The sequence below is a fragment of the Mesoplodon bidens genome, assembly GCF_964165515.1.
Source record: "Mesoplodon bidens genome assembly, contig: HAP1_SCAFFOLD_46, whole genome shotgun sequence".
Taxonomy (NCBI): Eukaryota; Metazoa; Chordata; class Mammalia; order Artiodactyla; family Ziphiidae; genus Mesoplodon; species Mesoplodon bidens.
In genome coordinates this window covers 1575233-1588297 of record NW_027672173.1, presented here as the reverse complement: position 1 = coordinate 1588297, position 13065 = coordinate 1575233, and the positions used below count along the sequence as shown (strand labels likewise).

Sequence of the window (13065 nt, the reverse complement as noted above, 5' to 3'; positions counted from 1 at the left end):
TTACAGCCCTGGTGATGAGACCAGTGCAGCCGAGATGATACCTAAGGTCTCTCTGAAATTCGGCCTCGTGGGACAAGGTGGAGAAGCACTCGGAACCTCTCCAGTGTGGTGACTCCCGTAGTGATAGCTCGTTTGTCCCTGACCCTTTTCAACGGTAGAAGGTATTTCCCAGGCGAGTCTCAGAGAGCACCAAAGGCTATGAAGGACCAGCTTTGCCTTGCTCTTCCGAAGCACCCTGCCACGTGTTCTTGAGTCCCTGTCGGTGCTTACCACTAGGATTTTGGCATCCTCTGTAGTCGCTGCATCTCCAGTTTGGAGCATTGGGGTACTGCTGTAACTGTCTACCGGTGGTCTCAGGATATAGACAAGCTTTTCCCAATAGGAAAAGAGGTCTTCTTGTGCGTCGGAATAGGGGCACAGCTGCAGATAGAAAGTCCGGCCGGTAGCAAGATTCAGGCACAGCTGCTGTTTCTCCCGGTTGTGGATGGAGATCTAGACAAACTTCAAGGGAAGAAGCTTGGTGAGCTCTAGGGTCTTCACGGGCTTGCAACTTCTCCCCTTGGGGATCCCGGCACAGACTTTCCTTGGTCGGGCCAGCAGCATGACGTCAGGTAGTGGGAAGAGGGGTCTGGTGGATGCGACTCCCACAGTCACTGTTCGGACACGGTTGTCTAGGTCAATCAGTTCTCCTTCCTTGCTGACCTGGATAAAGTCGCTCTCAAACATGGGAGCGTACTTGAAAATGTCATACTCTCCTCCCTCGTACAGTTGTCGTTGCAGGACCCCCATGGAGGTCCTCGACACCCCCACTGAACAGTAGCTATTGGCCGTGTAATGAGGTAAACTCTCACTGCTCATGGCTCTCTTCGTTCAAGACAGAGCCACCAGCCACAAATTGAGTCTCGGAGAGAGAGAGAGAGAGGGAACGAAAGCACCTCGTCACCTCCCTGCAGGACTCTGCCAGAGTCTCTTGACCCGACCCTATTTATACCGCAAGCCCTTTGTGACCCGTCACCATCGCATCACACACCCCTTTGTTGAGCCTCCAAGCCCCCACCCCCCTGGGGCAGGCTTACCAGCCTCCCCCTAAACCAACCACCACGTCCATAGGGAACAGGCTGACCCTGCCAGGGTATACGTGTGGGTAGGCTGGATAGTCTTTCTACTCAAAAGGTTGAGAAAACCCTCCTGCTTTTGTACATATCTGGGTGGTTTCCAGTCTTGTTGTTGTTACAAATCTCCATCATCTTGGCGCTTCTGCTGAATGACGTCCTGGGGATAAAATCCTGGAAGTGGACCGTGTACTTTCTAAGGGCAGGCATCCTATGGGGATTGCTGTTCTCTGTGCCCCCAGCGTATATAGCACAGTGCTGGCAGGAACTTAGAAAGAGTGCTACCTGTCAGAGTCCCATTGGTACTGTCATTTCCAGGATATGGAGAATTTTCTCACCCATTTTCTCTTTTCAAGGAGGCTAACGTTTTATATTTATATTTTTTTACAGTTTTAGAAACTGTTTTTCTTGTGAAATATAACACACATTCATGAAAGTGCACAAACCATAAATATATAGCTTAATGAGTAACAAGAAAGTGAGCAGCCTTGTAGCTGCCACGCAGAGCAAGGAATAGAACCCTGCCAGCCCCTCTTCTGCGTGCTCCCTCCCCACAAAGGGAACCCAACCTTGGCTTCTATTGTTTTCCTTTCCCCCCTTCTTTTTTATTGACGTATAGTTGATTTACAATGTTGTGTTCATTTCTGTTGTGTTAATTTCTTCTATTAATTTCTCATTCAGTTTCATGTGTATTCTTTGTATATTTCATGTATAGTCTTTTTCCTATTCTTTTCCATTATGGTTGATCACAGGATACTGACTATAGTTCTCTGTGCTCTACAGTAGGACCCTGCTGTTTATCCACCCTGTAGTTTGTATCTGCTAATCCCAAACTCCCAATCCTTCCCTGCCCCCAACCCCACTGAAAACCCCAAGTCTCTCTTCTATGTCTGGGAGTCTGTTTCTGTTTTGCAGATATGTTCATTTGCATCGTACTTTAGAGTCCATGTATAAGGGCTATCATATGGTGAGAAATGTTATTTTTTAAATAGGCTTCCCAGGTGATCCTTATGCATGTGAATGTTTGAGAACTACTGTCTTCCACTGTAAAGTTATGGCATACTGGGGCTGCTGCACAGTAGAATTACTGGGTGAGATTTTTAAAACTCCCAGTGCTGGAGGGCTTACCCCACTTAAATGTCATCAGAATCTCTGGGATTGGTGTCGGGTTATCAATGTTTTTTTGTTTGTTTGTTTGTTTGTTTTTAAGCTCCCCAGGTAACTCCCAACATACAACCAAGGGTAAGAATCACTGCAGCGGTCCAATCCATTGGTTTTAGAGATGGGGACCCTGTGGCTGCACACCGAGGTACCATTACAGAGAGGCAGAGTGACCCAAGAGAGTCAGTGGCCCAGACAGGATAGGAACTCAGATTTACTGACTCCTCGTTGGTGCTGCCTCTACCATAAAGATTGTGTCCCTTTGTTGAGCCAATGACAAACCTGATCCCCCCGTGTTCTGTTTTATCCTACACAAAGTAAAATAACTCCCAATGGTTTGATTTCCTTACAAGCCAGAGAGAGTTTCTGTTTTCATAAGGTGAACCTCTGACCCCAGCTATGGCCTGAAGCTCAGCCCCGGCTGCAGACTTGTTCTCCCTCCACCCTAAGTGCCCTGGAGAATCCTTGCTGGGAAAACAGGCTTCTCTTTCTGGCAGTGGCTATGCACATGTGACCTTCGAGCAAGCGACGAAAACCTTTTTCTGTGCTTATTTCCTTGCCTTCTACAGAGTGCCCATATGAAACCAAAGTGCTTTGCTGAGAAAAGGATTGTTGTTCAATAACATAGCCTCGTGCTAGGCACAGCACGGCACAGACACCCCATAAATACTTGATGAATTCAGTAAGTAATTCAGCAACGCAAGTTTACACATCACACAGTCACCTGCCCCAGCTTATCTTCTCCCCAAACTATATTTACATATTAAATCTTATTTCAAAAGATTCGCAACCTCGCAATGAAAATTTCTGTAGAGTGCATCTATTTCCAGCCCTAGTGAATGGCTTAATGATACTTAATACCTATCTTGTACAACAAAATTTTGATTCTGGGGTCTCAGTCCAAAGCACAATTCGCACCACAGAAGTCACTGTCAAGTCCCTACCAGGCGAGGGGACATAGAAAACACAAGATCGCATTTCTTTTGGAGTTGTATGGTTTCCTTTATTAGAGAAAGTAGGAATTGCCTCTCTAGGGAGGGATCCAAGCCAACCGGGGCTTTGCCTACCTCCCAGTGGTCATGTGTGAGCCTTGTTGCTGAATGGGGAATGACTGAAATGCCTAAAGACGGAGAGGATCTCACTGGCGGTCTTACTTAGAGTCCCCGAACTGGTGGCGGGCTGGCTCTTCCTCTGTCTGCGAGCTGTCCTCCCCTCCTTTGTCAACTTTGGGGTTTTCATGGCCGCATGAGTACCAGTGGGAGGATGCTTTCTGGGTCTTGTCCCCTCGTGTCCTGTGGTGACCTTCACCTGTCCTGCGGTGATGGGAACTTTTCCTCGATGAAGACGTGTCCTTCTTTCCTTTTTTTCCTTCCAGGCTTCATCCCTGGGGTGGGAGACCTTCTGGCTTCCATCCCGTTCAGACGTGTAGCCTTCGCTCTGCAAGGTGGAGACCATGGGGGCTGCGACCTTCCCTTCAGCTCTTCCAGCAGCAGGCTTGCTGGTTGTGACTGCAGCTGGCAACACCATGCTCATGCTGCTCTCTGGACCATCTGCCCCCGTCGAGGATATGCTGGCAACACCCGCCGAGACCAGGTTCGTGTCCTGCAGGGATAGGCTGGCGGCACCTGCAGTGGCCTGGACGGATCCGCTTTCTCCTGGATCCTCGATGGTGGCTCCCGCCAGGCCCACGGTCATCCCTGCCGCCGATTCTTCGGCGCCTTTCAGGGCTTCAGGTGACCCACGGGGGGCATGATGGATTCCCTCTCCCCCCACATAAGCACAAGACGTGGCTCCAGTCACGTCACGAAGCTTGTGAAGCACAACCTCATCCTGATCCCTTTCTCTGTGGCGCTCTGTGGTCTGAGCCAAGGGGAGGAGAGACAGGTAAGATAGAGATGACAGAAAGTGAGCTCAGAACTGTCCGCTCCTCTCTCATCCTGGAGCTGAGCAACTCAAGGCCTTATACTTAGAATAACCTTTGAAATCACCCAGTCTAAGCTCCCATTGGATGCAAGACCCCATCTACTGCACCCCTGTCAAACATCCACTCCAGTTTACTTGAACAGTCCCAGGGTCAGGGAGAGCACTGATACAATTCTCCATGATGATATACACTTTCACTTTATACCCTTGTGCTTCTCTCTCTGCAGGACAGATTCCTAGAAGTGGGGTTCCTGGGTCAAGGGATGCACACCTTGTACATTTTGGTGACTCCACGGGTTGGGCTGATTTGAGTCAGCGTGTCAGACTCTCGGGGAGACAAAATGAAGGAAGGAGGTCCTAACTGTGAATGATGTTCCCCACCTGCTGAGACTACCTGGGCTGGGGTAAGTGTTCAGGAAGAGACCAGACAGTCAGGATGCTGTAGAAGGGATTACAGCCCTGGTGATGAGACCAGTGCAGCCGAGATGATACCTAAGGTCTCTCTGAAATTCGGCCTCGTGGGACAAGGTGGAGAAGCACTCGGAACCTCTCCAGTGTGGTGACTCCCGTAGTGATAGCTCGTTTGTCCCTGACACTTTTCAACGGTAGAAGGTATTTCCCAGGCGAGTCTCAGAGAGCACCAAAGGCTATGAAGGACCAGCTTTGCCCTGCTCTCCCGAAGCGCCCTGCCCCGTGTTCTTGAGTCCCTGTCGGTGCTTACCACTAGGATTTTGGCATCCTCTGTAGTCGCTGCATCTCCAGTTTGGAGCATCGGGGTACTGCTGTAACTGTCTACCGGTGGTCTCAGGATATAGACAAGCTTTTCCCAGTAGGAAAAGAGGTCTTCTTGTGCGTCGGAAGAGGGGCACAGCTGCAGATAGAAAGTCCGGCCAGTAGCAAGATTCAGGCACAGCTGCTGTTTCTCCCGGTTGTGGATGGAGATCTTGACAAACTTCAAGGGGAGCAGCTTGGTGAGCTCTAGGGTCTTCACGGGCTTGCAACCTCTCCCCTTGGTGATCCCGGCACAGGCTTTCCTTGGTCGGGCCAGCAGCATGACGTCAGGTAGTGGGAAGAGGGGGCTGGTGGATGCGACGCCCACAGTCACCGTTCGGACGCGGTTGTCTAGGTCAATCAGTTCTCCTTCCTTGCTGACCTGGATAAAGTCGCTCTCAAACATGGGAGCGTACTTGAAAATGTCATACTCTCCTCCCTCGTACAGTTGTCGTTGCAGGACCCCCATGCAGGTCTTCGACACCCCCACTGAACAGTAGCTATTGGCCGTGTAATGAGGTAAACTCTCACTGCTCATGGCTCTCTTCGTTCAAGACAGAGCCACCAGCCACAAATTGAGTCTCGGAGAGAGAGAGAGAGAGGGAACGAAAGCACCTCGTCACCTCCCTGCAGGACTCTGCCAGAGTCTCTTAACCCGACCCTATTTATACCGCAAGCCCTTTGTGACCCGTCACCATCGCATCACACACCCCTTTGTTGAGCCTCCAAGCCCCCACCCCCTTGGGGCAGGCTCACCAGCCTCCCCCTAAACCAACCACCACGTCCATAGTGAACAGGCTGACCCTGCTTGGTTATAGGTGTGGGTAGGCTGGATAGTCTTGCTACTCAAAAGCCTGAGGAAACCCTCTTGCTTTTGTAAATACCTCGGTGGTTTCCAGGCTTGTTGTTGTTACAAATCTCCATCATCTTGGCGCTTCTGCTGAATGATGTCCTGGGGATAAAATCCTGGAAATGGACCGTGTACTTGCTAAGGGCAGGCATCCTATGGGGATTGCTGTTCTCTGTGCCCCCAGCGTATATAGCACAGTGCTGGCAGGAACTTAAAAAGAGTGCTACCTGTCAGAGTCCCATTGGTACTGTCATTTCCAGGATATGGAGAATTTTCTCATCCATTTTCTCTTTTCAAGGAGGCTAACGATTTATATTTATATTTTTTTACACTTTTAGAACCTGTTTTTCTTGTGAAATATAACACACATTCATGAAAGTACACAAACCATAAATATATAGCTTAATGAGTAACAAGAAAGTGAGCAGCCTTGTAGCTGCCATCCAGAGCAAGGAATACAACCCTGTCAGCCCCTCTTCTGCGTGCTCCCACCCCACAAAGGGAACCCAACCTTGGCTTCTATTTTGTTTCCTTTCCCCCCCTTCTTTTTTATTGACGTATAGTTGATTTACAATGTTGTGTTCCTTTCTCTTCTGTTAATTTCTTCTGTTAATTTCCGATTCAGTTTCATGTGTATTCTTTGTATATTTCATGTATAGTCTTTTTCCTATTCTTTTCCATTATGGTTGATCACAGGATACTGACTATAGATCTCTGTGCTCTACAGTAGGTCCCTGCTGTTTATCCACCCTGTAGTTTGTATCTGCTAATCCCAAACTCCCAATCCTTCCCTGCCCCCAACCCCACTGAAAACCCCAAGTCTCTCTTCTATGTCTGGGAGTCTGTTTCTGTTTTGCAGATATGTTCATTTGCATCGTACTTTAGAGTCCATGTATAAGGGCTATCATAGAGTGAGAAATGTTATTTTTTAAATAGGCTTCCCAGGTGATCCTTATGCATGTGAATGTTTGAGAACTACTGTCTTCCACTGTAAAGTTATGGCATACTGGGGCTGAAAGAGGCCCCCCAGACCTCCTAGCCCAGTGGTTTTCCAACTTGGCTGCTGCACAGTAGAATTATTGGGTGAGATTTTTAAACCTCCCAGTGTTGGAGGGCTTACCCCACTTAAATGTCATCAGAATCTCTGGGATTGGGGTCAGGCTATCAATGTTTATTTGTTTGTTTGTTTGTTTTGAAGCTCCCCAGGGAACTCCCAACATACAACCAAGGGTAAGAATCACTGCAGCGGTCCAATCCATTGGTTTTACAGTTGGGGACCCCGTGGCTGCCCACCGAGGTACCATTACAGAGAGGCAGAGTGACCCAAGAGAGTCAGTGGCCCAGACAGGATAGGAACTCAGATTTCCTGACTCCTCGTTGGTGCTGCTTCTACCATAAAGATTGTGTCCCTTTGTTGAGCCAATGACAACCCTGATCCCCCTGTGTTCTGTTTTATCCTTCACAAATTAAAATAACTCTCAATGGTTTGATTTCCTTACAAGCCAGAGAGAGTTTCTGTTTTCATAAAGTGAACCTCTGACCCCAGCTATTGCCTGAAGCTCAGCCCCGGCTGCAGACTTGTCCTCCCTCCACCCTAAGTGCCCTGGAGAAGCCTTGCTGGGAAAACAAGCTTCTCTTTCTGGCAGTGGCTATGCACGTGTGACCTTCGAGCAAGCGACGAAAACCTTTTTCTGTGCTTATTTCCTTGCCTTCTACAGAGTGCCCATAACCAAACCAAAGTGCTTTGCTGAGAAAAGGATTGTTTTTCAATAACATAGCCTCGTGCTAGGCACAGCACGGACACCCAATAAATACTTGATGAGTTAAGTAATTAATTCAGCAACGCAAGTATACACATCACACAGTCACTTCCCCCAGCTTGTCTTCTCCCCAAACTATTTACATATTAAAACTTATTTCAAAAGATTCGCAACCTCGCAATGAAAATTTCTGTAGGGTGAATCTATTTCCAGCCCTAGTGAATGGCTTAATGATACTTAATACCTATCTTGTACAACAAAATTTTGATTCTGGGGTCTCAGGCCAAAGCACAATTCGCACCACAGAAGTCACTGTCAAGTCCCTACCAGGCGAGGGGACATAGAAAACACAAGATCGCATTTCTTTTGGAGTTGTATGGTTTCCTTTATTAGAGAAAGTAGGAATTGCCTCTCTAGGGAAGGACCCAAGCCAACCGGGGCTTTGTCTACCTCCCAGTGGTCATGTGTGAGCCTTGGTGCTGAATGGGGAATGACTGAAGCGCCTAAAGACGGTGCGGATCTCACTGGCGGTCTTACTTAGAGTCCCCGAACTGGTGGCGGGCTGGCTCTTCCTCCGTCTGCGAGCTGTCCTCCCCTCCTTTGTCAACTTTGGGGTTTTCATGGCCGCATGAGGACCAGTGGGAGGATGCTTTCTGGGTCTTGTCCCCTCGTGTCCTGTGGTGACCTTACCTGTCCTGTGGTGATGGGAACATTTCCTCGATGAAGACGTGTCCTTCTTTCATTTTTTTCCTTCCAGGCTTCATCCCTGGGGTGGGAGACCTTCTGGCTTCCATCCCGTACAGACGTGTAGCCTTCGCTCTGCAAGGTGGAGACCCTGGGGGCTGCGACCTTCCCTTCAGCTCTTCCAGCAGCAGGCTTGCTGGTTGTGACTGCAGCTGGCAACACCATGCTCATGCTGCTCTCTGGACCATCTGCCCCCGTCGAGGATGTTCTGGCAACACCCGCTGAGACCCGGTTCGTGTCCTGCAGGGATAGGCTGGTAGCACCTGCAGTGGCCTGGCCGGATCCGCTTTCTCCTGGATCCTCAATGGTGGCTCCCGCCAGGCCCACGGTCATCCCTGCCGCCGATCCTTCGGCGCCTTTCAGGGCTGCAGTTGTTCCATGGGGGGCATGATGGATTCCCTCTCCCCCCACATAAGCACAAGACGTGGCTCCAGTCACGTCACGAAGCTTGTGAAGCCCAACCTCATCCTGATCCCTTTCTCTGTGGAGCTCTGTGGTCTGAGCCAAGGGGAGGAGAGACAGGTAAGATAGAGATGACAGAAAGTGAGCTCAGAATTGTCCGCTCCTCTCTCATCCTGGAGCTGAGCAACTCAAGGCCTTATAGTTAGAATAACCTTTGAAATCACCCAGTCTCAGCTCCCATTGGATGCAAGACCCCATCTACTGCACCCCTGTCAAACGGCCACTCCACTTTACTTGAACAGTCCCAGGGTCAGGGAGAGCACTGATACAATTCTCCATGATGATATACACTTTCACTTTATACCCTTGTGCTTCTCTCTCTGCAGGACAGATTCCTAGAAGTGGGGTTCCTGGGTCAAGGGATGCACACCTTGTACATTTTGGTGACTCCACGGGTTGGGCTGATTTGAGTCAGCGTGTCGGAGTCCCGGGGAGACACAATGAAGGAAGGACTTCCTAACTGTGAATGATGTTCCCCACCTGCTGAGACTACCTGGGCTGGGGTAAGTGTTCAGGAAGAGACCAGACAGTCAGGATGCTGTAGAAGGGATTACAGCCCTGGTGATGAGACCAGTGCAGCCGAGATGATACCTAAGGTCTCTCTGAAATTCGGCCTCGTGGGACAAGGTGGAGAAGCACTCAGAACCTCTCCAGTGTGGTGACTCCCGTAGTGATAGCTCGTTTGTCCCTGACCCTTTTCAACGGAAGAAGGTATTTCCCAGGCGAGTCTCAGAGAGCACCAAAGGCTATGAAGGACCAGCTTTGCCCTGCTCTCCCGAAGCGCCCTGCCCCGTGTTCTTGAGTCCCTGTCGGTGCTTACCACTAGGATTTTGGTATCCTCTGTAGTCGCTGCTTCTCCAGTTTGGAGCATCGGGGTACTGCTGTAACTGTCTACCGGTGGTCTCAGGATATAGACAAGCTTTTCCCAATAGGAAAAGAGGTCTTCTTGTGCGTCGGAAGAGGGGCACAGCTGCAGATAGAAAGTCCGGCCGGTAGCAAGATTCAGGCACAGCTGCTGTTTCTCCCGGTTGTGGATGGAGATCTTGACAAATTTCAAGGGGAGCAGCTTGGTGAGCTCTAGGGTCTTCACGGGCTTGCAACCTCTCCCCTTGGTGATCCCGGCACAGACTTTCCATGGTCGGGCCAGCAGCATGACATCAGGTAGTGGGAAGAGGGGGCTGGTGGATGTGACGCCCACAGTCACCGTTCGGACGCGGTTGTCTAGGTCAATCAGTTCTCCTTCCTTGCTGACCTGGATAAAGTCGCTCTCAAACATGGGAGCGTACTTGAAAATGTCATACTCTCCTCCCTCGTACAGTTGTCTTTGCAGGACCCCCATGGAGGTCCTCGACACCCCCACTGAACTGTAGCTATTGGCCGTGTAATGAGGTAAACTCTCACTGCTCATGGCTCTCTTCGTTCAAGACAGAGCCACCAGCCACAAATTGAGTCTCGGAGACAGAGAGAGAGAGGGAACGAAAGCACCTCGTCACCTCCCTGCAGGACTCTGCCAGAGTCTCTTGACCCGACCCTATTTATACCACAAGCCCTTTGTGACCCGTCACCATCGCATCTCACACCCCTTTGTTGAGACTCCGAGCCCCCACCCCCTTTGGGCAGGCTCACCTGCCTCCCCCTAAACCAACCACCACGTCCATAGGGAACAGGCTGACCCTGCCAGGGTATAGGTGTGGGTAGGCTGGATAGTCTTTCTACTCAAAAGGCTGAGGAAACCCTCTTGCTTTTGTAAATATATGGGTGGTTTCCAGTCTTGTTGTTGTTACAAATCTCCATTATCTTGGCGCTTCTGCTGAATGATGTCCTGGGGATAAAATCCTGGAAGTGGACCGTGTACTTGCTAAGGGCAGGCATCCTATGGGGATTGCTGTTCTCTGTGCCCCCAGCGTATATAGCACAGTGCTGGCAGGAACTTAGAAAGAGTGCTACCTGTCAGAGTCCCATTGGTACTGTCATTTCCAGGATATGGATAATTTTCTCACCCATTTTCTCTTTTCAAGGAGGCTAACGTTTTATATTTATATTTTTTTACAGTTTTAGAAACTGTTTTTCTTGTGAAATATAACACACATTCATGAAAGTGCACAAACCATAAATATATAGCTTAATGAGTAACAAGAAAGTGAGCAGCCTTGTAGCTGCCACCCAGAGCAAGGAATAGAACCCTGCCAGCCCCTCTTCTGCGTGCTCCCTCCCCACAAAGGGAACCCAACCTTGGCTTCTATTGTTTTCCTTTCCCCCCTTCTTTTTTATTGACGTATAGTTGATTTACAATGTTGTGTTCCTTTCAATTCTGTTAATTTCTTCTGTTAATTTCTGATTCAGTTTCATGTGTATTCTTTGTATATTTCATGTATAGTCTTTTTCCTATTCTTTTCCATTATGGTTGATCACAGGATACTGACTATACTTCTCTGTGTTCTACAGTAGGACCCTGCTGTTTATCCACCCTGTAGTTTGTATCTGCTAATCCCAAACTCCCAATCCTTCCCTGCCCCCAACCCCACTGAAAACCCCAAGTCTCTCTTCTATGTCTGGGAGTCTGTTTCTGTTTTGCAGATATGTTCATTTGCATCGTACTTTAGAGTCCATGTATAAGGGCTATCATATGGTGAGAAATGTTATTTTTTAAATAGGCTTCCCAGGTCATCCTTATGCATGTGAATGTTTGAGAACTACTGTCTTCCACTGTAAAGTTATGGCATACTGGGGCTGAAAGAGGCCCCCCAGACCTCCTAGCCCAGTGGTTTTCCAACTTGGCTGCTGCACAGTAGAATTATTGGGTGAGATTTTTAAAACTCCCAGTGCTGGAGGGCTTACCCCACTTAAATGTCATCAGAATCTCTGGGATTGGGGTCAGGCTATCAATGTTTTTTTGTTTGTTTGTTTGTTTTGAAGCTCCCCAGGGAACTCCCAACATACAACCAAGGGTAAGAATCACTGCAGCGGTCCAATCCATTGGTTTTACAGTTGGGGACCCCGTGGCTGCCCACCGAGGTACCATTACAGAGAGGCAGAGTGACCCAAGAGAGTCAGTGGCCCAGACAGGATAGGAACTCAGATTTACTGACTCCTCGTTGGTGCTGCTTCTACCATAAAGATTGTGTCCCTTTGTTGAGCCAATGACAACACTGATCCCCCGTGTTCTGTTTTATCCTACACAAAGTAAAATAACTCCCAATGGTTTGATTTCCTTACAAGCCAGAGAGAGTTTCTGTTTTCATAAGGTGAACTTCTAACCCCAGCTATGGCCTGAAGCTCAGCCCCGGCTGCAGACTTGTCCCCCCTCCACCCTAAGTGCCCTGGAGAAGCCTTGCTGGGAAAACAGGCTTCTCTTTCTGGCAGTGGCTGTGCACGTGTGACCTTCGAGCAAGCGACGAAAACCTTTTTCTGTGCTTATTTCCTTGCCTTCTACAGAGGGCCCATAACCAAACCAAAGTGCTTTGCTGAGAAAAGGATGGTTGTTCAATAACATAGCCTCGTGCTAGGCACAGCACGGACACCCAATAAATACTTGATGAGTTAAGTAATTAATTCAGGAACGCAAGTATACATATCACAGAGTCACTTCCCCCAGCTTGTCTTCTCCCCAAGCTATTTACATATTAAATCTTATTTGAAAAGTTTCGCAACCTCGCAATGAAAATTTCTGTAGAGTGCATCTATTTCCAGCCCTAGTGAATGGCTTAATGATACTTAATACCTTTCTTGTACCACAAAATTTTGATTCTGGGGTCTCAGGCCAAAGCACATTTCGCACCACAGAAGTCACTGTCAAGTCACTACCAGGCGAGGGGACATAGAAAACACAAGATCGCATTTCTTTTGGAGTTGTATGGTTTCCTTTATTAGAGAAAGTAGGAATTGCCTCTCTAGGGAAGGATCCAAGCCAACCGGGGCTTTGTCTACCTCCCAGTGGTCATGTGTGAGCCTTGGTGCTGAATGGGGAATGACTGAAGCGCCTAAAGACGGAGCGGATCTCACTGGCGGTCTTACTTAGAGTCCCCGAACTGGTGGCGGGCTGGCTCTTCCTCCGTCTGCGAGCTGTCCTCCCCTCCTTTGTCAACTTTGGGGTTTTCATGGCTGCATGAGGACGAGTGGGAGGATGCTTTCTGGGTCTTGTCCCCTCGTGTCCTGTGGTGACCTTCACCTGTCCTGCGGTGATGGGAATATTTCCTCGATGAAGACGTGTCCTTCTTTCCTTTTTTTCCTTCCAGGCTTCATCCCTGGGATGGGAGACCTTCTGGCTTCCATCCCGTTCAGA

The 13065-nt window shown here is 49.1% G+C and overlaps 1 protein-coding gene across 1 annotated transcript; it reads right to left on the bottom strand.

The window, feature by feature from the left end:
- Positions 1–607: 607 nt before the first annotated feature.
- LOC308610524 (Golgi-associated RAB2 interactor protein 6-like) lies at positions 608–10191 on the bottom strand (the record flags this gene model as incomplete). Its single annotated transcript, XM_081259625.1, is given in 6 exon segments — positions 608–653; positions 3527–3617; positions 3620–3716; positions 3924–4133; positions 4918–5508; positions 9931–10191. Coding segments are annotated over 6 exon segments (1296 nt in total).
- Positions 10192–13065: the final 2874 nt, after the last annotated feature.